The sequence below is a fragment of the Myotis nattereri genome (genome assembly GCF_964212035.1).
Source record: "Myotis nattereri genome assembly, chromosome: 11".
Taxonomy (NCBI): Eukaryota; Metazoa; Chordata; class Mammalia; order Chiroptera; family Vespertilionidae; genus Myotis; species Myotis nattereri.
The window spans coordinates 33263063-33289468 of record NC_138086.1 but is presented as its reverse complement, the minus strand read 5'-3'; the positions used below and the strand labels follow the sequence as shown (position 1 = coordinate 33289468).

General features: G+C 38.0%; 1 protein-coding gene across 1 annotated transcript in view; it reads left to right on the top strand.

The window, feature by feature from the left end:
* The window catches only part of TPK1 (thiamin pyrophosphokinase 1), a 286110-nt gene that overhangs the window by 122838 nt on the left and 136866 nt on the right, over positions 1 to 26406 (top strand). The window contains exons 4-5 of the mRNA XM_081102719.1: positions 1128 to 1200; positions 20125 to 20220. Coding sequence (XP_080958845.1) covers positions 1128 to 1200; positions 20125 to 20220 — 169 coding nt within the window. The remainder of the gene's footprint in view (positions 1 to 1127; positions 1201 to 20124; positions 20221 to 26406) is intronic.

Below are 26406 nucleotides of genomic sequence, written 5' to 3'. Positions count from 1 at the left end.
ATTATGCAAAAGGACATTAGTATTGAGTTTTTCATATTCATCATCAGTAAAAAATTTCTCTAGGAGCCGGATAGTCTCCTATATCTTGGCTTTTATGACCTGGAGATGTCTCCAAGTTTTGGGGTTTTATCTGTTTTGACATGTAATACACAGGGAGATAAAGTACCTGTCTCCATTATGTAACAGTTTGGCCCTCTTGAGAATACATGTTGAAGTTTTATTTTTCTTTTGAATCAGAACAATTAACTAGATAAATGGTTACAGATCTAATTCTTATGATAGGTGTAGAATAGAATATTTCTGGAGGGCTTGGAAGCAAACATTCCCTTCTTTACATCATAGACCTTCTTGAGGCTCTTGAGCCTCAGGCTTTTTGCAGAGCATTAAGAAATCCAGAGAAGTTTTATTTTCCCACAGTTAGGTGTTCTACGTGCAAAGAAATTCTACCACATGTTATATAAAAATAATAAATAAATAAAGCATGGCTTATGTAGACAGAATAAGGTAAGATCTCTGAAATGATTTCTGAAAAAATTTAAATGGTAGAAAAGAGAAATGAGATAATTGTGATAGAATTAGAACATCCACTTTTGGGAACCCTCACCCTGTATTTAGTAACAGTGACCTTTGTAGTATTTCAAACCTATCTAGAAGATTCCTGTTTCTAGAAATACGTCAATAGGTTATATGGAAAATGTCTTTGAACTGACTCCTGCTCTGCAAAGAATGCCTCCTCTTCATGTACTCTGTTCAAATCTGTTGAGAGTTCTGAGCCTCTGTGAGGGTACAATACTATAAAGATTTGAATATATGTAGAAGGTAATATGCAAAGATTGAGTCTTTGTTTTAGGGTTGTTGACCTGGAAGTTTTTTAAAGTAATAATCTTCTTTAATCTTTATTTATTGAAGCATGATAAATACTAATAGTGTGTTTAAGTTGATTAATTACTTGGTTATGTGGAGTACCCCAGTCATACTATATTGTAACCAAGAGTGAAATTTGACATCTTTGACATCCCATTCACTGTAAAAATAGACCCCTTTTTCCTTTTGGTTCTTATAATCATAGTTTTAAAGATTAACAAGTAAGTAGTCTTAATTAGTTGACTCAGAACTCTTTCTTTCAGCTTTTTGCCTGAATTCATCAGTGGAGACTTTGATTCTATTAGGCCTGAAGTTAGAGAATACTACACTGTTAAGGTAAGACATAATTCTATATTTAAAACATTTCTCATATTATTGCTTTTCCTATGTTTTTCCTGGTTTCCTTTGTGTATGTGTAGGGATTAAGAAACTAATTGGTTTGTTTTTTTAATTTATATAAGTTATGATATACATTCAAATGGAAATTTAGAGAATGGCAAATAGAAATACAAGTTTAGAAATTCAGTCACCACCTGATAAGCATTAATGCTTAGTATTTTAAGCACATATTTTTAAAAAACATTTATAGTTTATGGGCTAATTTAATAATATACTGTTATTGCCTACATCCTCATTAGTTGCTATCTATTTTTCATAAATCACTTCTTATTTCATTTAATGAACAAACTATATTTTACTTAACCAATTCCCAATTGATTTACATTTGTATTCATTTTTTTACCTTGTAAACTAATAAAAATATCTTTGTAAATGAGTTTTTATAAAAATGCATAATTATAGAGCCACAGTTTTTTCCTTCAATATTTAGTTTTTTGAAAATATTATTATCCTGTTCTGAATAAACCTGTTTATTATATTTAGTTTATTGAAAATATTTTAGTTTTTTGAAACTATTTTTAGCCTATTCTAAAGAAAATTATTCATTACAACTTGAAATTAACAATAACATACAGCTTAAAGTTTTCATATTGTTACTGCTATTGTGAAAGTCTTCTAGTGATCCTTGCTGGCAAAGAAGAACATGCAAATGATCTAATTGAGAATGATGGAAGGCACATAGGAGTATTATAGCAATTAATTATTCAAGCTTTCACTGGCTTTAGAGGACAATGCAGAGTTTTAAAAATAAAAATTATAGTGTCAGCAATTCTAGCCACAATACCGTCTATGTTATTCTGAACTAATTAGAAAATTACACATATTTTTAAAAGAAACAGCAGTTACTGAAATATTAAAACTTTAAATTCTTTATAAGGCTTGGGGATGGGTGAGATAAAATAAAAAAGAAGAAAAAGGAGGCCTTTTGATGGAAGGAAGGGAGGGAGAAAGGAAGGAAGGATGGGAAGAAGGTGGGAGGGAGGGTAGACGGAAAGAGAAGAAAAAGAAGGAAAATATGATTCAGGGTGAGGAAGCAAAGGTACCAGGTTTATAAAGTAGAATAGGTTGTTCTCATAGAAATCCCAGGACTGGCAGTGAACGTAGCTCAATGCACATCCTATCTGCCCACCAGCTGATCAGACTTTCCCATCAGCAAAGGAAGACTGTTCCCAAGTCAGTGTTTGATATTCATGCTCAATTACTTTAACATTGGCATGTTGCTATTCATTCCCCACAGTCTCACTTCTCATTAACTCCATACCTCAACCTCACTGAGATGGAAAGCCCTCTCAGCCTTGCTTACAATGCAGAGTTTTATAAATTCATAGTTATTCATCGTATTTTTGGGAGGGCAAGAAACAGCGGGAGAGGCAGAAACAAGCACTCAGAAACAAGTGGAAGATCTAGCCAGATGTGACTTTTCTCCTCCTCTCTTAAATGCTGCTGGCTGCCAACACTGGAAGTGCTGATTTTATCATTCCATCCTGGATGAGGAAATAACAAAAAATAAGAGGGAACCAGCTTTTCCATTTCCCAATACAGTAAAATGGGGTCAGGGATAAAATAAAATTTTGAGCTAATACCTTTTGATAAATTTCTCATATATTTTTTGCTTTATTTTTTTAACCTCAATGTTAATTTTTATCTGTTGAGGTTTAATTTGGAAAGTAAGGTTAGCTGCATCTTCTAATTACTACATTGCATAGTTACGAGATGATGTAGTACAATCAAGTTTTCATGTATTGATGAGAACAACTGCTTTGAACTTTTTGGATCTCTCCTGGGAAGGCACTGATGATGTCTTTGATAGAGCTGATGTGCCCCATATAGGTCAGGGCGAATGTTTAGCTACGGTTTTAATAATGATAATGACAACAAGTTAATGCAGCATTACACACAATTCGTATAAGCCATTATCTCCGATTTAAACCATCTTTAAGCTGCTGTGTTACAAATTAAAAGAGGTTATCTTCACTTTCAAAGGCACTTTTCTTTCTCCCATCTGGTCTGGGTTTCAATGAAGCTGAAACTGGGGCTCTGATAAAGTAAAATAAAAAAGGATTTGAAAATGCTAAAGGTTTGTTAAAACCATAAAATTATAAAGTTGATTTTGTAGTCAACATTTATTCATACAACATTTTCCCTCAGTAGATATGTCCTTGACTTACAGGAAAAAAACAACCTTAGGTTTATATGACTATACAAAATGTTAAATGTGTTTGCCTGCTTAATTTCTGAGACTACTAAAATATAAAGTATTTGATTTATTTTTTAAATTCTCATCTGAGGATATTTTTCCATTGATTTTTAGAGAGAGTAGAAGAGAGGGAAAGACAGCGAGAAATATCAATGTGTCAGAAATACATCCATTGGTTGCCTCATGCATGTTCCAGGACCAGAGCCGGGAAAGAACCTGCAACTGAGATACATGCCCTTGACAGGAATCGAACCAGGGACCCTTTGATCCACAGTCCGATGCTCTACCCATTGAGGCACACTAGGTAGGGCTGATTTGTCAGCTTTTAAACAGAATATTTTATACCTCAGATCTTGCAGTCTGTGGTATAGGGGACCCTCGAACAGTGCAGGGGTCATGGCACTGACACTGCACAGTCAAAAAATCTGTCTTATCACTTCTGACTGCCCCAAAACTTAACTGCTAATAGCCTACTGTTGACCTGAAACCTTACCAATAACATAGTCATTAACTCATATTTTGTATGTTGTATCATTATAGACTGTATTCTTACAATAAAGTAATCTAGAGAAAAGAAAATATTAATTAAAACACAAGGAAGAGAAAATACATTTGCATTGCTGTATTATTGATACTATACGTCTAGATCTTCTGTTTGCAAGATGAACCATCTCATCTGTCTGTCAGTACCTACATCAATATTGTCTTATATGATACACAACACTGTAGATATTAGATGTATTACACTAGACATCAAAAAGGGAAAGATAATGTGAAAAAGAAATTTATATTTATTGACAGATATGATAATTCACACATTGATAACAAAGAAACAGCAATACGATTGCCTTATGGAAGCCTAGTATAATTGATGAATCAGTTGGTAGCTAGGAGATTATTATAGTATTACATTATGTGCAATAGTTAATATTATGCAGTTGTGATTTAATACTACATCTTTATGTTTGTTTACATTCCTTTTGACTGCAAATAGCTCCATGTACAGTTTTGATAAATTTTAACATTTTATAATAGACTTGTATATTTTGTGGTAATAAATGATAAAATAGACTGATATCTACATATATTTTATGCACTCGTGGCATACCTAACTTTTTCTTAAATTTTCTGTATTTTATGGCTATATAATTTGCTATTTTTTTCAAAATATTGCAGATCTCAATATGTTTATTGAAAGAAAATCCACATATAAGTGGACCCCTGCAATTCAGATCTATCCACGTTGTTCAAGGGTCAATGGTAGAGTTATCTATTGTTGTGTAACATTTTATCCTAAAACTAGAGGCCCGGTGCACAAGTTGGGTTCCTAGGCCTGGCTGGTGATCAAGGCCGATTGGGGCCTTTATAACTGAGATCTTAGGCCCACATTATGTTTCCATATTCTCGAACCACTGTCATGTACCAGACTGTGTTCGTCCAGATTTGGCAGGATTAATAGAGATAAAATCAGAACTTAGAACTAGAGTCCTACTCCTGACTTATGACTAGGGTTATTTTCACCCCTGTCTAGAACATGGCCTTGTAGAATGCCAAAGTACTCCCTTATAGCAAAAAGGAAGATATTCTCATATTCCCAGGCCACCTATACCCTGGCTAATTTTCTACTACCTGATCACCTTGGTTCTTCAGTGTTCTATCGTGGCTCAATCCCCTGTCCTGTAAATAGCTTTCATGTCATTGGTCTGGCCCAATATTGCACCCCAGATTGGGGGTGGAAGGGAGTAACAAGATGGCAATGGGAACGTAGAGAGTTTGGTTATCACACTGACTTATCCCACTGATGGTGATACTGACACTCATTCCCAAGGATGATAAATACCTGCCGGGAGCCGGTCCATCCTTTCTGTTTCAAGGGACCTGGCATATATGGCATACTGTTCTTAATATGTTTGCTCACCTTCTTGGCACTATGTGTTTTAACCAAGGTCACCTCTCTGAGAAAGGTTGTTTCCCCAGGTAGGGATTTTCCCCTGAAGTTAGGGAGGAAATCAAACCCCTTAACTAAGTGCCAGGCGGGTAATTAATCACTTTACGAACAATCATGCTTAAACTACATAATCTTTACTCCCTGGAATGGAGATAAGAAACGCCCTAACCTTTGGAATAGAGATTGATAGGATTGGAATCAACTGGTATAAATACAGATGTAACAAGACACCAGGAGACAGAACTTAGAAGACAGAACCAAGAGACACAGAACCTACACACAGAACCTAGACATAGAACCTACACAGAACCTAGAGACAGGAGAACTTTGCTGGAGAGAACATGGCAAAAGATCCTGGACAGAAACTGGCCACAGAACCTAGAGACAGAACCTAGGGAGAGAACCTGGCAGAAGAACCTAGAGACAGAACCTGGCTGCAGAACCTGGATAGAACATGGCAAGAGAACCTGTCTGGAACCTGGTGACTGAACCTGGCTGGAGAACCTGGACAGAACCTGGCTGGAGAACCTAGCGAGGGAACATGGCTACAGAACCTGGCTGGAGAACCTGGAGAACCTGGCTGGAGAACCTAGCAAGAGAACATGGACACAGAACCTGGCTGGAGATCCTAACCAGAACTTTGCTGGAGATCCTGACCAGAACTTGGCTAGAGATCCTGGCTAGGCTGCTGATCAACTGAACGCTGTTTCCGTGTCATTCCTTCTTCGCCAACTCCGTCCACACCTTTGGGGACCCCTGGACCTGCTGGGGTTGGACCCCAGCAAATACCTTGTGTAAGGTATTTGCAAGTCTTGTCCAAAGGCCCAATGCAATCTGTTGACAAGGAGTAATAGCAACTGAGTCCCAGTTTAAAAATAAAATTTTATAGAAAACATAAATATTGATTCAAAAGCATGGCCATATCCAAATTTTTGAAGACTGTTCTTGATAGGTAAGGGTAGTATGTCTAACTTCTTTAACCCGTGCTCCTCTGGATAAGTATAAGATGCTATAAATGTTACCTACAGTCACAGAAAATTGCTCATGTTTTATATCTCATAATGGCTGACATTTTAGAAGACTCAGGATCTGAATTTGAATATACCTTTTCCCAGTCAGAATAATGGGAAATTGGTTTTTTGTTTGACATTTGAATAGAATGTCTTATTTTTTAAATAAGTGAACCACTGATATTAAGCAGGAAATGCTTTTATTTTAATTAGAGTTTGAAAACACGGATTCTCAAATGGTGGGGATGGGAGGTATAGATAAGCTTAATAATCATCAAGAGATGTCAAATAATACGGAATCTTGGCCATTAGTAATGTGCATTTTAGTTTTTAGTTTTTTACAAATGAAGTGATTATGGTTTCTTGAACTAACTATGCAAATTATTTTTTGAGTTGTCAGTTTACACACATGGAAGTCTTACCAAGGTAGTGAAATTAAATCATGTTACAGAACCCTGGCTTTCTCATACACTTATAATAGTGATTAAATAATGTACATGTAGAAAGAAGCACTCTACAAGTGCTAAATAACTTTTAATATATGATGGCAGTATTTTGTTTTACTTTCTAAAATTGTTTACTTAAGAACTTTTCAATAACTTTTCAGCAACATTGCTTTTAAAAAGATTTTTACTCAGTTTATATCCATAATTGTACAATTTATGAATCTGGATTTTATTTATATTCATACTCAAAATATCCTTTTGAGTTTGATAATGCTTCAGGTTCAGTTCTGTTTAAATTTCATAGAATCTCCCATAAGTTTTTAATCTCTAGTTAAAAACACCTGCATTGATCTACCTAATCTCATGAATCTTACTATTTTCTACTTTTTAGCTGTGCCTCTTTTCCAGTTCTGCTCAGCCACATACCAGCTACTTTTAGATATACTACAAGTAATTAACTCAGAGAAAATGGAAAATTGGGCTGTTAGAAATTGTAAAAATGTTAGCAAGTTTGATTGCTGTGCCAAACAGAGGAAGCTATATAGCATGTAAGGAGCTATGCTTCATTTAAAAATATATTTCTTTAAAAATTAAAAAAAACACCTACCCCTGGAGAATAGTACATTTTTAGGCTTACGTATTCACATGAATTAACATATGCCAAGCTATAAAGGTAATTATAGACAGGCAGTTTCCCTTGATGACAGAGTGACAGGTTCTTCACTTTTTATTCTTAAACTGGTTGGCTCACCTTATTAGCATCTCACCAAGGGAGTGATGGAACAGGCAGGGACATTATGCGAAACCATCTCTTGAATATACTTTAACTCTTATGCTTGTCTCTATTACAGTCCTTTCAAATTGACTTTGTTTTATATTGTCTGTATTTTTCAAAGCCTGTTTTTTTTTTTTTTTTAAATTAGTTTAACATACTTAAGGCATTTAAAAAGGAGGTGCTCTTTACATTTTAAGAACTCCCAGGTGCCTCACATGTGACTTCCTCGGCACCTGCCTGCCTCTCCTCAACCGCCTAGTACTGCCTGTTCTCCAGGGCCTCTGAGACTCTTCCCTCATTTGTCTGGCTCGTGGGACCCCCTACTAAATAGTCCCCCCGCCTTACAGTTCCCACTATAGCTGCTGGGCATAATCCTTCCTTTATAATTTTTTTTTAAAAAATATTTTATTGATTTTTTACAGAGAGGAAGGGAGAGAGATAGAGAGTTAGAAACATCGATGAGAGAGAATCATCGATCAGCTGCCTCCTGCACATCTCCCACTGGGGATATGCCCGCAACCCAGGTACATGCCCCTGACCGGAATCGAACCCAGGACCTCTCAGTCCACAGGCCGACGCTCTATCCACTGAGCCAAAACGGTTTCGGCCTTCCTTTATAATTTTCTCGTAGAGCTTGATATAAACAATTCATCAAAGTTTTCCTCCTTATCCCTGTTAATACATGACCTCCTACAACCTGAAGTCTATAGTTTTTCATCCGGATGTCCCCAGTAGCTAGGTTCTCTTTTAATGTTTACATGAATCAAGTATCTGATCCTAATTTTAGAACCAGAGCAGCAAAGCATGGGTGCCATGGATACTTGGTGTGAAAAGGTTCTGTGATCAGTTATGAAATTTGACCTTCTATATGCCCCTTTTGGACATTCACTGTGCACAATATCATTTTAAGTAAGTCTTCCAAAAATCTAATTCTGTTTACCTTGGTATTTGTTAAGTGAATTTGATCATGCAACAGTATTCTTTTATTTTTTTTCTTCTGTCCTTCCTCTGTCATTTTTTTCTTTTCTTTATTTTTTTTAATTAAATCCTCACTGGGGGACATGTTTCCATTGATTTTTAGGAGGGAGAGAGTGAGAGAGAGAGATTGATGTGAGAGAGACACATCGATCAGTTGCCTCCTGACACAGGATGGAACCCACAACCATACACTCCAACCAACTGAGCCATCCATTCAGGGCACAATACTGTTCTTCACCCACAACACCTAATGTAGTTTATTGGTTTCCAACTAGGCTAAAGTGTATTTGGATGCTTAGAAGCTTGTTTTACTTTTTCAAAAACTTTTCAAAACTCTATATACGTTTTCTCTCTTTTTAAAAGCCGATAAGAGAAAATTATCCAAAGAACCCTGAAAATAATAAGTCAGCCATTTTTTGGTGCTTACAATAGGCCAAATACTTTTGTGTGTACTTCTCTTTATAAATTCATGGAATCCTTGCAACAAACTTTATTAGAAGGTGAGAAGTCTAGCTACATTTGACAGAGACCGGGGAGTATGGAGTTGGAGTCTGGCCCAAGCTTGTCCAGCTAAGAAAGGTTGAAGGGGAGCCAAACAGGCTCTTTTAACCACTTTGCCATAATCCTCTAGATTAATGGAGGTAGTTTTCTCAAAGCAAAGCAAGGATCTGGTTCACATGCTGAGGAAATTCTGGGACCTCCTTTTCTCTGTATAAGCATTTAGCTTTCCCTTTTCTGTTTCGACTTTGTTCTAAGTAACAGCAGCAATACCCACCCAGCCTTCCTTCAGTGTTTCCCTCCTACTCCCGTCCCCCCTCTGTCCGCCCTTCTCCTCCCCCCGATGCGCGCGCGCACACACACACACACACACACACACACACACACACACATATGTGTCCTTGCCTTTCTGGGAGGACTTGGTAGAGAGCCTTGGGAAGCTGGTTCTTTCCTCTGCATACGTGTAGTGGTGGTGAAGAAACAGCGCCCAGACAGAGCAGGTCTCAGGAACATTACCAAATAGCTTATTCAGGCATGTGATCGAGGAAGAATCTGGTAGCTCTTCGTTTGGGTGTCCCTAAAATAATCCCCTAGTTGGGTGATTCAGCAGGAAGGCTCACAGGACTCAGCAGAGTCCTCCTCACAGTCTTAGGTATTGCTGCACAAGGATTCAAAGCAGAACCAGCCAAGGAACGCAGACACATGGGGGCAAGCAAAGTCGAGGAAAAGTCTCCAGTTCCAAGAGTCCTTTCTCGGTGCAGCCACACAGGTTGTGATGAATCAACTTGTGACTACAAGAGTGAGGTGTTGTCTCACTGGAGGCACCCACATGTATCCACCTGCACCCCCTCTGTATAGCATGTGCCAAAATTCCAGACGCCCATAGGCAAACAAGCATGTTCTTAGCATGAACCATGTTGTTTGTACAAACAATTTAGGCACAGTGAGCCACTGTTAGCATTTTTTATGTATGTGTTTTTGTGTTGTTTTTTTTATCAGTATAGGGAGCTATTTCCCATTCAAGCTTTCAGATGTCAGCCAAGGGCCAACCTTGCCAGCAGGCCGTTTTAGGCAGAGCAGTCTCAAGTCTGCTTTATTAACTCTTTTGGGCACCTCTTTCATCCAGAACTCTGGCTCTGCTTTTAGGATGGAAGCCATCATTTAAGTGTTTCTGCTGTTTAAAAAAAAAAAAAAAAAAAAGGTTTTGACTTCCATTAAGAGAAATGGTGACTTTCTTGTTTGAAATGCTGTAGTTTTCAGTTAGTGCCACTCTGAAAGAAAAAGTTATCTTGTAACACCCAGGGCAGTGAAGATTACACTAGATTAGAATGTCTCTTTATGTTTGGGATTGAATGGAGAATGGCTACAAGGTTAAATTGTGTTTATTATTTTCTTTTATATACCATCTAGAAAACAGCAAGAGGCAGCTTGTTACTTAGAGTTTAATCATGTGACATTCCTGCTGAAGAAATGGTTATTTGTCGGCTGTCATTGGATGATTTAAAGACATCTTTTTAATTTGAAAAGTAGAGATGTTTTCAGGAGGCTGGTAAATAAGACTGAAGGGGCAGTCTACCCCAGCGTGCTTTATACAATGAAGAGGAAAGTGGAAAATGGAAACTCTGTGATTCCCTTTGTACAGGGTAAAGGAGGAATTTCATTCCAGTATCAGGAGAAGAGATCATTTAGATTCCAATTGGCTCTAACTATTCCTCTTGGCAAATTTGAGAACAATTTGGGCTAATTTTAGATCTGTTTCTTTGATTATCCAGAGTATATTTCATTTTGCTTTATGCCTGCTGCACTTTTAAACTGGCAGGTGGTCTTATTACAGAGCTCCGGTCAACTCAGTATAACGAGTGATTGTGGAAAGTCATTAAAAATTAATATGTTCAGTTTTTTAGAAGATTCTTGAATATATCTCCCCAAAATATTTTATGGTGTATATCATGCTTATATACAAGAATAGAGGCACCTTCAGCAGTGACTAGAGGATAATAAAGTATGTGGGAGCTACATTTTTTAGAGTGATCATTTACCAAAAAAATTCTAATGTCATGGGATAGTCAGTTATATTTCATGTGTTCAGAACCACTTGAAAGATGATCTTAGGTACTATCTTGTCTTCTCTTCTCTTCTATGATTGACAACTATTCCCCCTCCCGGAAGTGTCCATTTATTTGTACTGTTCTTTAGCTTCTAAGTCCTCATTCCTGCTTCACACCACTCCAAAATTATCTTAACTTTCTCTTCCTTTTCTTGCCAATGAAAGACATCTTTCCCTGAATGAAACTTATCTCTGTTTACTATTAAGAGACAATTAAATTAATTCACAGTAAGAAATTCATGATGAGCCCTGGCCAGGTAGCTCAGTTGGTTAGAGCATATGCCAAGGTTGCTGGTGTGATCCCCCGAGGGCACATACAAGAATCAACCAATGAATTCATAAATAAGTGGAACAACAACTCCATGTTTCTCTTTCTCTTTTTCTTGCTCCCTTTCCTTTCCTCTCCTAAAAAATACCAATCAATAAAAAAATTTTTTTAAAGAAATTCATCATGAATTATCTTTCTTAGTGTTAGTTGTTTTAAAAGAAGAAACTCTTCACCCTCATCTGTTATTACTAGGAATATACATTTTTGAACCTTTCCTAGAAAGCACTCTGGCAATATCTAACAAGGATTTTTAAAATGTGCTTATGATTTTCCCAGCAATTTTATCCCTAGAATTCAATTATAAGAAAATAACCAGAAACACATATACAGAGACATTGATCATAATAGTATGTTTAATAGCAAAGAAAAAATAAATGGTCATAAATGTAATGATAATATGATTATAGTGATAATATAATGAGTTGGGAAAGCAGCAAATGGCTCTAGCCATTCATTACCCACTTTGGGCTGGCTGGAGGAGCCCAGGGGCTTTCAAAGCTTTTGGCTCCCATGGAAGCAGCAGGGAGGCAGGCAGGTGTCATGTCTGCCTAAGAGCTAAAGGATTTTCAAGTTCTTAAAGCTGGAGAAAACAAACTACATAAAAGTTCAGTATAAATTACAAAGGCATTTTCCTGCTTAAACCTTTTAAAGTACTTGAAGTTTAATTAAGCAAGATTGAATACAAAGCATGTTAGGTTAAGAGTATGGGCTTCAGATCATATACAATGTCCTCACCAGCTGTGCTATTTTGGGCAAGTTATTTAATCTCTCTAAACTTCAATCCACATATGTAAAAATGAGATAATTGCATTTACCTTATACAGTCATTGTGGAATTCAAGAACATAATTCATATAAAGTGACTAATATCTCACATAACACAAGGGGTACGCGGATATTAGATTATTAATGTTATTAATTTAGTGAGGAAGATAGTTAATTATCAAGAGATCATAATTTTAAGATTCTAATTTGAAGATTAGATACTTTTAACATTACCTGCTTTTTCAGAGAATTAGATTATATTTTCTGGGGAAAATCCTAGTTTATTTGATATTTTATAACTATATACATTATATTATGCTATATAAGAAGCTATATGTAAGTCACTCCAAATAAATTTTAAAATTGGTGTGCATGGTACCTAAGAGGAAATAACTTTTTAATTCTTAACCTTATAAATTTAGTCCATGAAGTTACAGTAGAAGGTTCAGAGCCCCATAAAAATCTTTGCAGGATAATTTGCACAAAAGTCCTGCCTTGGCCTGGGTAAATGGATGGGCACTGAGTGACTCAACCTAGAATGAATAAGGTAATAGCTAATTTGGGAATGCTTTCACCAGATTTAACTCCTTGCCTCTTATTTTAATGAGGAAAAATCTCTCTCTGAAAATTGTGCGTGGAATAACAATTGATATGTTATCATCATTTTTTTCAAAAGATATGTTTTCTTTTCTATTAAGGAATATTAGAAGAGACAGTATAGTATAAACTGATAAGTTTTATCCATGTTCAATATAAAAACTCATTAACCTATGTTAGTTAAATTATTGACAAACAGTTAATTAAGTGATCATGAATGACAGTCTAATGGTTTTTGCATTGGTCTTTTGAAATTGGTTGATTATGAACACTCATTACCTTGTAATTTATTTTAGTTGTCAATAATAGTTTGGGCAAATATTTTTGTCAGTAAACGTCAAAATAGTTTTGTAAGCATCCACACAAAGTTCTCAGAATATTAATAATATTTTGTTAATTCTAGTAAGCTTTGGTGTGACTTGGTCTGACTGTGACATCTGATGTTTCTAGAGATTCTTCTGAAGTGTGGGGTGAACATTTGCTCCTAGTTCATCGCTGGGCCCACCACTTTCTGTAGATAATCCTGAGGAAACAGAACAGCAGTTTTATTTTGCATAATAGTTGCATTACAGATGAGGAAAAGCAGGTTCAGAGAGATTTTTTAAAGGTCTGAACCTGTTCCCTCACATTAAATTGCTCACACACATATAGGGTTTAGTTGTTATAATCACAAAACTAATTGTGGACTTGGAACAGGGATTACTTGATAAACTATAGCCCCCAGGACACGTCGGGCTGCTGTCTGTTTTTGTACAGCTGGCAAAGTGAAAACTGGTTTTTACAATATTGAATGGCTGGGGGAAGATATCAAAATAAATTATTTCCTAACACATGAAAATTATGTGAACTTCAAACTTGTTTTATTGGGATACAACCATTTCCTTCATTTATTGTCGGAAGATGATTTCATGCTATAAAGGCAAAGTTGAGTAGTTGGGCAAGAAGCCCTATGGACTGCACAGCCTAAAAGAATTAGTGCTTGCACCCTAGCTGGTTTGAGTGTGGATAGTGTGTCAGCCTGCAAACTGAAGGGTTCTGGGTTTGATTCCAATCAAGGCCACATGCCCAGGTTGTGGGCTCGATTCCCCAGTAGAGGACGTGCGGGAGGCAGCCAATCAATGATTCTCTCTCATCATTGATGTTTCTCTCTCTCTCTCCCTCTTCTTCCTCTCTGAATCAATAAAAATATATTTTAAAAAATAAATAAGTAAAAGAATTACTGTTTGACTTTTTACAGAAAAACATTGCTGATCCCTGATCTGTGTATCTCAAGACTTTGTAAATGACTCTGTTCATTACTGAATGCTTACTCCTTGCCACTGGGTACGCAGTAGTGAACAGAGACACAGTGGGATGTGCTTAAAGCTGAAACTTTGATTAATATGTTAATAACCATAATGTTGATTTAATAAATTCCTATAATAAATTATTTGGTCAGTCTAATAAAATATTTCCTTATTCATAAGGTAGACTACTAATCTACACTAATAAAAGAGAAAAATGGTAATTGGCGTACGGCGATACCATTTTCATTGGCTAATCAGGGCTATATGCAAATTAACTGCCAACTAAGATTGGCAGTTAACTGCCAACTAAGATTGGCAGTTAACTGCCAACAAGATGGCGGTTAATTTGCATATGTAGGCCCAATGCAGGGAGGCGAAAGGGAAAGCAGGAAGAAGCCCCCTGCCACTGACAGTGATCTGAAACCCAGGGGGGAGCTAACCCTGGGGCCGCCTTTGCCCTGCCCCCCAGCCATGATCAGAGAATCAGGCGCCTTTGCCGCCCTGGCCAGTGATAGCAGGAAGTAGGGGTGGAGCCAGCGATGGGAGCTGGGCATGGTCGAAGCTGGCAGTCCCAGGAGCTAGGGGTCCCTTGCCTGGGCCTAAAGCGAAGCCCACGATCGCGGCACCCCCCACTGCCACTGCAGGTCCCTGCTGCCTGGGCCGGACGCCTAGGCCAGAGGCGTTAGGCCTGGGCAGGGGCGGAGCCTGCAACCGCAGGGAGCTGGGGGTCCCCTGCCCAGGCCTGACACCTCTGCCGGAGGCCTCAGGCCTGGTCAAGGGGCCGATCCGGTGATTGGTGATCGGAGGGTGATGAGGGTCAACTCCTCTGGCTGAGGCATCAGGCCTGGGTGGGGGGCGGAGCCGGGGATTGGGGGGATATGATGGTCCCCTTGCCCAGGCTTGAAGCCTGGGTCAGAGGCGTCAGGCTTGGGCGGGGGGTGGAGCAAGCGATCAGAGGGAGATGGGGGTCCCCTGCCCAGGCATGATTCCTGGGCCAGAGACCTCAGGCCTGGGCGGGGGCCAGAGCCAGTGATCGGGGGGAGATGGGGGTCCCCTGTCCAAGCCTGACACCTCTGGCGGAGGCGTCAGGCCTGGACAAGGGGCCGATCAGGCGATCGGAGGGTGACGGGGGTCAACGCCTGAGGGCTCCCAGTATGTGAGAGGGGGCAGGCTGGGCTGAGGGACACTCCCCGCCCCCCCCCCACACACACACAGTGCACGAATTTCGTGCACCGGGCCCCTAGTAATTTATATAATTAAGTTGTTTAGTTCATCTAGTAGTAAAATTATTTAATTTTAGCATTTATCATAACCCTTATTGCTTGAAACTATTTTCTTGTAAAATCTATAATAATAAAAGCGTAACATGCTAATTAGACCGGACAGCCAAACAACCTTCTGGATGTCATTCCAGATGTCCTTCCAGACGAAGCTGTAGTGGCGGGGGCCAAGACAGAGGTGGTTAGGGGCAATTAGGCAGGCAGGAGAGCAGTTAGGGATGATCAGGCAGGCAGGGAGAGTGGTTGGGGCAATCAGGCAGGCAGGCGAACAGTTAGGGGCACCAGGCAGGCAGGAAGAGTGGTTAGGAGCGATCAAGCAGGCAGGCGAACACTTAGGGGCATCAGGCAGGCAGGCGAACAGTTAGGAGTCAGCTGTCCCAGATTGTGAGAGGGATGTCCCGGATTGTGAGAGGGTGCAGGCCAGGCTGAGGGACACCTCCCGTCTCATGCACAGATTTCATGCACCAGGCCTCTAGTGTGTAAATAAACCACACTGGGCAAAACCATCCCTTTGAACTAATTTGTGACCTTATCTTGATTAGGGTCATATATTACGATTAGGTATGTTTGTGTTTTCTATAGCTGTAGATTTCAGCAGTATTGGAAATTGAGCTTAGCTAATATCTTTCCAGGGCATGTTCTGAAAACCATTGATTGCTAAATTTTTACCAAATTCCTGATAACAGCTTGTTTCCTTGTCATTTGTCTATTAAATACATTACAACTTATTCAGAATGTTCTGAATTATTTGTGTAACACTTTATACTGCTGCACGTGTGCATTTGTGTTTCACTTTCCCTGCCTGGATGGTAACTTTGCTAACATTAACGTATTGTTCTATTTTAAACTACTAAATTGCATATGAAGAACTAATATCTGTCACCATTTTAAGAATCTGTATCAATGGTGCCCTAAAACAAATGTGTTACATAATTAACTCATGGTAATGGAAGTGTAATACCTGAAAAAATAATAACATCAATATTGCTTTTTCTTTGTTAGATTCACTATTTAGTTTATCTAGATTTATATTTTAGTGAAACATACCATTAGTCTTATGAGGAAAGAAGTGGTTTTAACCCATCCATTATTTCTCTATCCATCAAACTTCTACTGACTGCTTGATAATGTACCCGCACTGTCCTAGCAACTGACTTTCATAAGTCAGTTTCCCTGTGCTCAGGAGCATTGAGTCTAGTCCTGACTTAAAGAGCCTGTGTTCCCAAAGGAGCAGCAAAGGATTTGCCAGACATGAGGTTTTGCCCATGGATGTGTGTGTGTGTAATTTGTTCTACTTCTTTGGCTAATTTGCTCCCAAAGCGGCCAGTTTGCTTCTTTTTAGTTTTTAGTCTCCTCAGGTTTGATGAATTATTATGTTGACAGTAGGATTAATTTTCCTTATTTGTAACTTTCTAAATCTTTCTGTACCTTTAATATTTGCTTTTAAACTGGTTCTCCTGGACCTTAGTGCAGCTATCATCTTAATATGAACTCATGATGTTTTCTTGATCATTGCAAATTACATCAATTTTATTACATATTTTCTATCATATGATATCAACACTGCAAGTTTTTGTTCTTTAGTTACACTTTACTGAGGATAAGCTGATGTAATCAATCAATAGTTTTCTCAATAGGTTTCTCTCATTGCAGTGTATTGTAGATTTTAGAGAATGTTGCTTTGCCCCAAGGCCAATAGAGATTTCAAATGCCCACACTACCAATCAAACAGGCTATCCCGAGGGACCCCACCTATGTATGAATTCATGCACCGGGCCTCTAGTTAATGTATAATAGTTGAGCATTGCTTAATATCTATTAGCAACCATTTCTACATTTTTCCTTCTCTGTAGGGTTTGATAGTTTATCAATTTAGCTTTATATTTCTTTTCTATTAGATCTTAATATGTTATCATAAGACCCAGAAAACAGTGAGAACATCATATTTAGCTAAAGGTCTATTGTGGCACTTTATTTCATAGGCCTCCTTTCTAGGTGTTGGAAGCTCACCCGGTCAGGCTAGAAGCTGTTTCTGCTTCTGATGAATTCCTTGTCAACCTGTGATAAGATTAGAATCATTTTGCCGAAACCGGTTTGGCTCAGTGGATAGAGCGTCGGCCTGCAGACTGAGAGGTCCCAGGTTCGATTCCGGTCAAGGGCATGTACCTGGGTTGCGGGCATATCCCCAGTGGGAGATGTGCAGGAGGCAGCTGATCGATGTTTCTCTCTCATCGATGTTTCTAACTCTCTATCTCTCTCCCTTTCTCTCTGTAAAAAATCAATAAAATATATTAAAAAAAAAAAGATTAGAATCATTTAAACTCATGAAATTCCAAGAAGCTGTGGATGGCTGATAAATACCCCAAGTAGAGTTTCTAGAGGTTCTTGGTTTATAATCTAACTAACTATTCAGTACTGGTAATCTTCTCTGTGTCCTGACTTAAACTTTTCTGTGTGTCCATCTTAAATTGTTGAAATAAAGTAAGATGTTATTGAAGCCTTGCTCATATATTTCAAGCAGTTTTATTTATAATACCATTCCTGCAGAACCAACTCTAGAGATGTTATATGACCTTTTTCTATTAGATTTCTAGGAATTTGTTCCCATTTCATAGGATTAAAAAAAAAAAAGGATTTATAAATGTGACATCAATACTGCTGCTTACTTTGTTGTCCAATGGTTAACAAGTCAGTTTAAATCTCTTATTTTGTTTTTATTTTCTTAGTCTCCATAATGTTATAATGGCATTAGAAAGATTATTTTTTGGGTTCTCTTTAGCTATAAGTTTTCTTGTGAATATTGTTGATTCTGTGAAGATAACTTTAAGGTAGACAACCATCTGCTAATCATCTCTTATTTTGCTATTTCTATTTGCTTTTTTAATTTTGTTTCCTTTTACTGTAGTAATGGTTTCTATTGTCAGCATTTAAGAGAACTTTTCCATTGTGGCATACGCTATATTTAGCAATAAGATGCCACCTTCTCCTGTCCCTTTGCTAGCATACATTTTTTTTCCTCAAGAATATTTAAACATTTATTGAATATGTACTATGTAGCAAACTGGTGCCAGGCAGTTAAACAATAATGAATGAAACATAATTCTTGTCCTCAGGGAACTTGCAGAAAAGCGATTTTTGCTTTGGTGACAATCCAGTGCCCTCAGCCCTGATCATATTCCTGTATGCTTTGGTGTCGCCTTATATCTTCCTTTATACGAGTGTTAGCCTCAGACCAATCCAGTTGTTTATGCCCTTGCTTAGTAATTTTAGTGTTATTTAAAAAAATATATACCTTTATTGCTTTCAGAGAGGAAAGGAGAGGGAGAGAGAGAGAGAGAGAAACATAAATGATGAGAGAGAATTATTGATCAGCTGCCTCCTGTACGCCCCACACTGGGCATCAAGCCTACAACTTAGGCGTGTGCCCTGACCGGGAATCAAAACGGGACCTCCTGGTTCATAGGTCGACACTCAACCATTGAGCCAAACCAGCCAGGCTCAGTGTTCTTTTAGGGTCAGGAAAGTACATGTCGATGATCTTTTAAAGATGACATATGCATTTTCTAAAACCTAATAAGTTTCTAAATGATGAGAAAGTAATTTTTTCATTGGTCACCACATGGTAGGGCAGTCATAAATGAAAAAAGCATAGGTTGAGCTTGCCACATTTAAAGAAACCTTGAAGTTAAAGAAGAATCTTTAAATTGACTGAGAATGGCTCTTAGAATAATTTAAGAGATAGTATAGGTATTTTGTATCCTTGAAAACTGTTTGAATGGTACCGTCATATAGTAGATCTATTTAACTTTCCCTTACTCAACTGTTTTTCAGAGGCCTCAAATTGTTTTATTCCTGAATCAAGAAGTCTGAAGTCCCATTGCCCTCTGGTTTTACATACCTTTCCCCCTATAAGACATTGGAGGAAAATGTGTCATTTCAAAAATATCTTTCCTTTAGTCATCTACATTCAATGATGTCAACAAGCTGTCACTCTTGTGGCTTTATATTTATGAAAAGATTTCAGTGGTTTTTACTAGGTGAGGTATCTGTTGGACAAGAGGCAAAGAACTTATAACTTCACTTCATTATGTCCAGAAGATAACCCAGGAAACATATTCACACGGGCAAATCTCTTCATGCTGCTTTTTACATAGGAAAGTGGGTGCAGAAAATGAGTTTTATAGGACTTCTCCCTTGATTTTACTTAAAATGTAATATCATTATATTAATATTACTTTTTCCATTCATGTAAGTAAATGTAGGAGGTCTACTCAAAGAATTTTAAGTTTCTTAGCAATAGTTTTAACTTAAGTTTATTTCCCTGTGAATATATTTTATAAGTCTTGTAGCAGAGTTCTTACATTCATCTTTCATTGCTGCAGTGAATTTTAAAGACCATTAATGTAATCTAATCTGTACCTTTCCTTGGTAAAATGATTTTCACAATCAGACCTTTATTTTGCTATTCTGAGATGTCCTATTATGTGAAATAAAGAAGATAACAGGGCAATGATTCTAATGATCGGGATGTAATACAGACATAATAGAATGTCTCTGTTATACCTTATCGTTACTTTTATAGTCTTGATGGTGTTCATAAGGTTGACATCGTTACTTATTCACTTTTTGTCTTCTGTTAACACATAGGGATGTGAGCTCATTTCAACTCCTGACCAGGACCATACTGACTTCACCAAGTGCCTTCAAGTGCTGCAGAAGAAGATAGAAGAAAAAGACCTCCAGGTATGATATGCCTACTTGGTGGTAAAAGGATGTGAAAGATTCTATTGAAAGTTTTCACTCATCTAAAACCTTATTTGCTTTCTAAAATAAGAAATCATTATTTACTTTGGTGCCGGATTTTGAATTCTCTGTCAGGTTTTTTCAGTATATGGAATAAATCTGTACTCTTACATCAGAGGTTACATAATCAATCACCTCATAGTGGTGAGGTCTCAGAATGGGTGAAGGGGACCTTGTACAAAGTAATCAAAACTTGCTGCTGAAATGAGGTATCACCTCACACCTGTCAGAAGGGCTATCATCAATAAATCAACAACAAGTGCTGGAGAGGATGTGGAGAAGAGGAAACCCCAGCACACTGCTGGTGGGAATGCAGACTGGTGTAGCCACGATTGAAAACAGTATGGAGTTTCCTCAGAAAATTAAATATGGAACTGCCATTTGTCCCAGTGATCCCACTTCTAGGAGTATATCCAAAGAACCCCAAAACACCAATCAGAAAGAATATATGCACCCCTATGTTCATAGCAGTGCAATTTACACTAGCTAAGATCTGGAAATAGCCAAAGTGCCCACCAGCAGATGAGTGGATAAAAAAGCTGTGGTACATTTACACCATGGAATACTATGTGGCTGTAAAAAAGAAGGATATATTACCCTTTGAGACAGTATGGAGGGACCTGGAGAGCATTATGCTAAGTGAAATAAGCTAGTCAGAGCAAGTTACGTATCACATGATCTCACTCAAGTGGAATCTAGTAAACAAAATAAACTGATGAATAAAATAGATCCAGAGACATGGAAGCATGGAGCAGACTGATGAATCTCAGGGAATGTGTGTGTGGCGGGGGGGAGGGGGGGGCGCGAAGAGGGGAAGAGATTAACCAAAGAACTTATATGCATATATGCATAACCCATGGACAGACAATAGTGCGGTAAAGGCAGGAGGAGGAGCGGGCAGGGGATGTGGGGTGGAGGGGCTCAGTGGGGGAAAAAAAGGGGACATCTGTAATATTTTCAATAATAAAGATAAACTAAAAGAAAAGCAACAAAAAATTGGCTGCTCATTTTTAGCCTGAAGTGAGAAGCTGCTTTTCACCTCTGGTTGCTTGTTGCCATACAGAGCTATATGTTTTCTTTGTTTATATATGTTATGTGTGTTTAAATATTTGTCAGCAAAGCAAACAAATGTAGCATAGATTTGGCCCACAGGTCATCATTGCAAACTCTCACATAAACAAATTGAATAGCAACTTTTTTTAATCAGAAAAGAGTCTGCTGCTTTTTATTTGTGGATATTTAAGTATTCAATCATGACTTTTACCTAGCAGCAAGTGTTAATCCCACTAATTAGCTAATACACATGTTTATATTTTATTATATTTTACAATATTTTTTGGTACTTGTTGAAATGGTATGCAAAAAAATTTTAAGTCTGTGTTTAGTGAGGATCAAGAAACTGAGCCTCATGCATTCAGTAACAATTGACTGTCATTTTTTTTGTCAAGTAAACTGAGATTCATGATCAAATGTGTAATTTTAAACTAAGAAAACTAGGAAAGCACCCTTGGGTGTTAGAACACTTTTTAAAAAAAGAAGTAACTTTAGCCCAGCTGGCTTGCCTCAGTGGTTGAGCATTGACCTATGAGCCAGTAGGTCATGGTTTGATTCCCGGTCAGGGCACATGCCCCGTTGCGGGTTCGATCGATCCCCAGTGAGGGGTGCAGGAGGCAGCCAATCAATAATTCTCTCTCATCGTTGATGGTTCTATCTCGCTCTCCCTTTGCTTTCCTCTCTGAAATCAATAAAAATATATTTTTTAAAAAGAAATAACTTTACTATTATTTTAAAGGCTACTTTATTGATTTTTACAGAGAGAGGAAGGGAGAGGCAGAGAGAAACATGGATGTGAGAGTGAAACATCGATCTGGTGCCTTCAGCATGTCCCTCACTGCGGGTTGTTCCTGAAATTCAGGCATATGCCTTTACCGAGAATTGAACCAGCAACCTGCTGGTAAATGGAACCATGCTCAGTCACTTAGCCACACCAGCCAGGGCAGAACACTTTTGAGAGTATGAGTAACAGGAGATGCATTTCACCCTGGCTTCAGTGATCAGGTAGGAAAGGGAAGCCTTCAGACAGCTCAGGTCTGCTTCTTTGAAGATCTTGGCTTCGCTGTGCAGGCTTTGTCTTTAGTCTGATTTCCTTGAGTGTCTCCAGTAGCTGCCACTAGCAGCAGTTTACCCCTTCACATCCAGGGGGATTAAGAGGCAGAGACTTCCATTAGGTCACTCTTGGTTTTGGCAAAGGAGGATGAATATCCTGGTTGTCTCAGGCTGGAGCAGGGAGTGGGATCCATCCATGTTCACGTAATCAGACTACCTTGCTGATACACGTGGGCAAGACAGGGTAGGTGTTGGAGAGGCATCCCTAATGGAAACTTACTCCCTTGCAAAAGTTTATCAAATATATATATACTAATTTGAGGCAGTGGATCCTTTTCTTCTTTTGGAGAAAAGGCTTGTTAACTGTGTTAAATGGCAAGTTGTTCACTGTGGGAACTCAACAGAAGTAATTGAGCCAACATTCTCATCTCCGTTGTAGCTTAAACTATACCAAATGTATTGTGCTGTTTCCAGCAATTAATTGTTATAATTAAATATTTGTTTAATGAAAACTGAACACAGCCCATTGAGAGTTATCTGCTTCATCCAGACATAGCTGATCTTTTGAATTTCTTAGGGAAAAAATCTTCACAACTGTTTCAATTTCCCCAGAGCTACAAAGTTGTTGAAAGCTGGGTATGCAATTATGTGAGTCTCATTTGTTGTGTCTAATTGATAGTATCCATAGTACAGCGTTCACTCAAAGACTATCAAAACAAATAAGCATATCTCACACTGAATAAGACCAAACTCCAGAGAGCGCCTCAAACTGGCGAAGACTGTAATCAGATCTATATGATCTGCTAAACAAATCTGACAAAGTCTTGGCCAATCCGGTGGGAGGACTGAAGCAGGAGGACCTCCAAGAGGACTCCTGCACTGTAGAGAAGGGGCCAGCTCCACTATGCTTAGCCAGGGACTGGAGGCTGCCCTGGAGGAGCTTGGCCTTGGTGGCATGTCGTGCAGCATCCTAAAAGTCTTAGCCAACTGCCCTGCTCACAACCAACCCACTGTCCTGCTCATAGCCCACTGTCTTGCTCACAGCCCAACATCAAGTTCTTTCTGGGGGAAATGAGCAGTGTGCCTCTTGGCGTCCATAGACCTCTGGCATGCTCTGGGTCAGGGTGTTCTCCAGCCTCATCTTGTACAACTCTTTTTCTTTGTTGCTAAAATATTACATATTCTTTCTTTCTCCCTCTCCCCCACTGTGACGTGTTTTTGCATATGTTGTCCTCATGCTTAGGATTTTTGAATTTTTAAAATTGATTTGGGAGGGAGGGAGAGGGGAATGGAGGGGAAGGAATGAGAAAAAGAGAGAGAAGGGGAAGGAGGGAGAGAGAGAGAGAGAAATTTGTTGGTCCACTTATTTACTAGTATACTTTTATTGGTTGACTCTTGTATGTGCCCTGGCTGGGGATCAAACCCTCAAACTTGGCATGTTGGGATGACACTCTAACCAACTGAGCTACCCAGCCAGGGCCATGAATATTTTTTGTATTTTTCCTTGTCTTGGCCTACACCATGATGGCAGTGTACTTGACGCACTTAAGGAGGACTTTCCTTCACCATCCCCCTAGGTTAAGTTCTATTCTACAGTTCTGTGCCCCCCTTTGTTCCTTTTAAGGCACTCTGGACTCTTCTAGTGATTTTGTTAATTATTTCTGATTTATTCTTTAAGCCTTTCTTCCCAGCTAAATGATACGGACCTTGAAGCTGGTGTCAGGTCTGTCTGGTTTGTGACTGAACAGCAGCACTTGGCATATAAGAGGAGCTCTGGGCATGTGGGGTCCGTGTTAGTGCCATGGGAACATGCAGGAGAGGAGAGTGAGATACAGTTGGGGAAAGGCTTTTGAGAAAAGCTGAGATGGAATAAAGGAATAGCAGTTAGATGGCCACAGGGAGGCATGTTCAGGGAGTACGCCATGTACAGAGGATGGATAGCACTGCAGTGAGCCAGCAGCAGGTGTCTGAAGGGTTTAAAGGTGGAGAATGAGCAGTGTGGTTACTTTGCTGCTTTAAAAAGCATAGTTAGATAAACTGAAGGCTGTACACTCATAGTGAAAACCTTCCCAGATAGCTCTCAATCAGACTGAAAGAGGTGGTTGTATTAAATCTGACCAAATAGAGCATCTTGAGCTTCCCCCCGAGTTAACATTTAACCTGGAAGTACAAGGTTGCAATTCATTTCATGTAGTAGCAGGAGAAAAGCACGGTTAGAAAGAGTAGAAAGGGAAAAAATACCAGGTTCCTCTCCACACATCCTCTACCCTCAGCTGAGATCATCATGAGGGCTTTTTAAACTATTTCCAAATATCCTTTACCCTTACCCACGTAATAAATCCGATCAGATTACCATGCACTTATGCTTTTCCACTGAAGTTTTAAATATGAATTTGTGGTCAAAGTGTCTATATTTTATAGTAATATCTGATCTTATTAGCATATTTTTTAAAATGTTAATTATAATACAAGTCAGTTGAATTAAGTAGTATTTAATGCAGTGTAACATGGTAGAACTTTATACAATTTGGATTAGGATCTGCCCTCATCCTAAAGGCGTTTATTCTCTAGCACACATTGATTAAAAAGAAAGATTTCCCTAAATTATATTATTTATTTATTTTAAACCTGCTCACCCCCAATTTTTATTCTTCTGCAGAAAGTTCGACACGTCTGACTTTGTAATTCTTTGCTTCCATGTACCTCATGCTGTTTATCTGTAACTGAGTTGTGAGCGATACATTCTCAGGATGCCATCTGATATGACTGACAACTGGCTCTTCAAGAAGCACATATGTTTTCTAATGCTGTGATACACACCCAAGATCTAAACCCTGGGGTTCAGGGGAAAAATTAAAAGTTATTTCTCCAAGTTTTTAAAAATGTAAGGTGTACATTGTTTAGGATAAAGCAGAAATAAATCTAGGTTATAAGACAGGTTAAAAATAATAATGTCTTTAGGGTATTTCATAGTATTATATGCAATAGGATTAGACACTTGTATTTCTGATATTTTAAACACAGACTTCATAGTAGACAAAATTTGAACAGAAAAGTTGCCATTGTTTTCAAAATATGTTTTATAATTTTTAGTTTTATTTACTCATTCTAGTTTTATTTACTAAAACTTCAATACAATTTAGCCCTTTTATTCCATGTTTATTTTTTCAAGCAATGTTTAATTAAGTGATGCAGGATGCTAAATTAGTACTCTGAATAAGAACAAATGCCTGAATTTTATTTATATACATACACAGTATTAATGACAAATTAAATACTAAAAAAGACTATATGTAACATTTAATTCTTTTTTGAATGTTTTTAAATGAGATTAACACTTTTTATTGAATTTATTGGGGTGACATTGGTTAATAAAACCATAGAGGTTTCAAGTGTAAAATTCTATGATGCATCATCTGCACACTACATCGTGTGCTCACCACCCAAAGTTAAGTCTCTTTCCACCACCATTATCCCCCTTTGTCCTCTTCTATTCTCTTAATGGCCTGAGCAAATACTGAATTGTGATTTATATATATTAGATAGGTTCTGTGTATTTATATCTGAATTGGAGTTCTCAGCTATTGACTGTTAGCATTTTGGTAAGGAATATTAGTTTTTCTATTTGATTCATACATGGTATTTCTCAGATACAGTACATTTACATATCTATAAATACTATGAGTTTTAGAATATTTATTTATATCCACTAATTATTAATATTGGGCTTAACTACATTATAATTTTGTAATGGCTTTGATTTATGCCTCTGTAAATATCTGTTGCACCTCACTTAAAAATTAAATTTATGTCTGACTTTGATTGGACTAATTACTCATTAGTATAAGATTTGATTCAAAAGGTTGCAGGAGGAGCCACGATTGTGCCCTAAGCGGTATCTTCCAAGGTGCTCTGGTGTCTTTAAAAAAAATCAAAAAATATTTCCATTACAGTTGACATATTAATTTCAGTGTACAACATAGTGTTTAGACATTTATATAACTTACAAAGTGATCACCT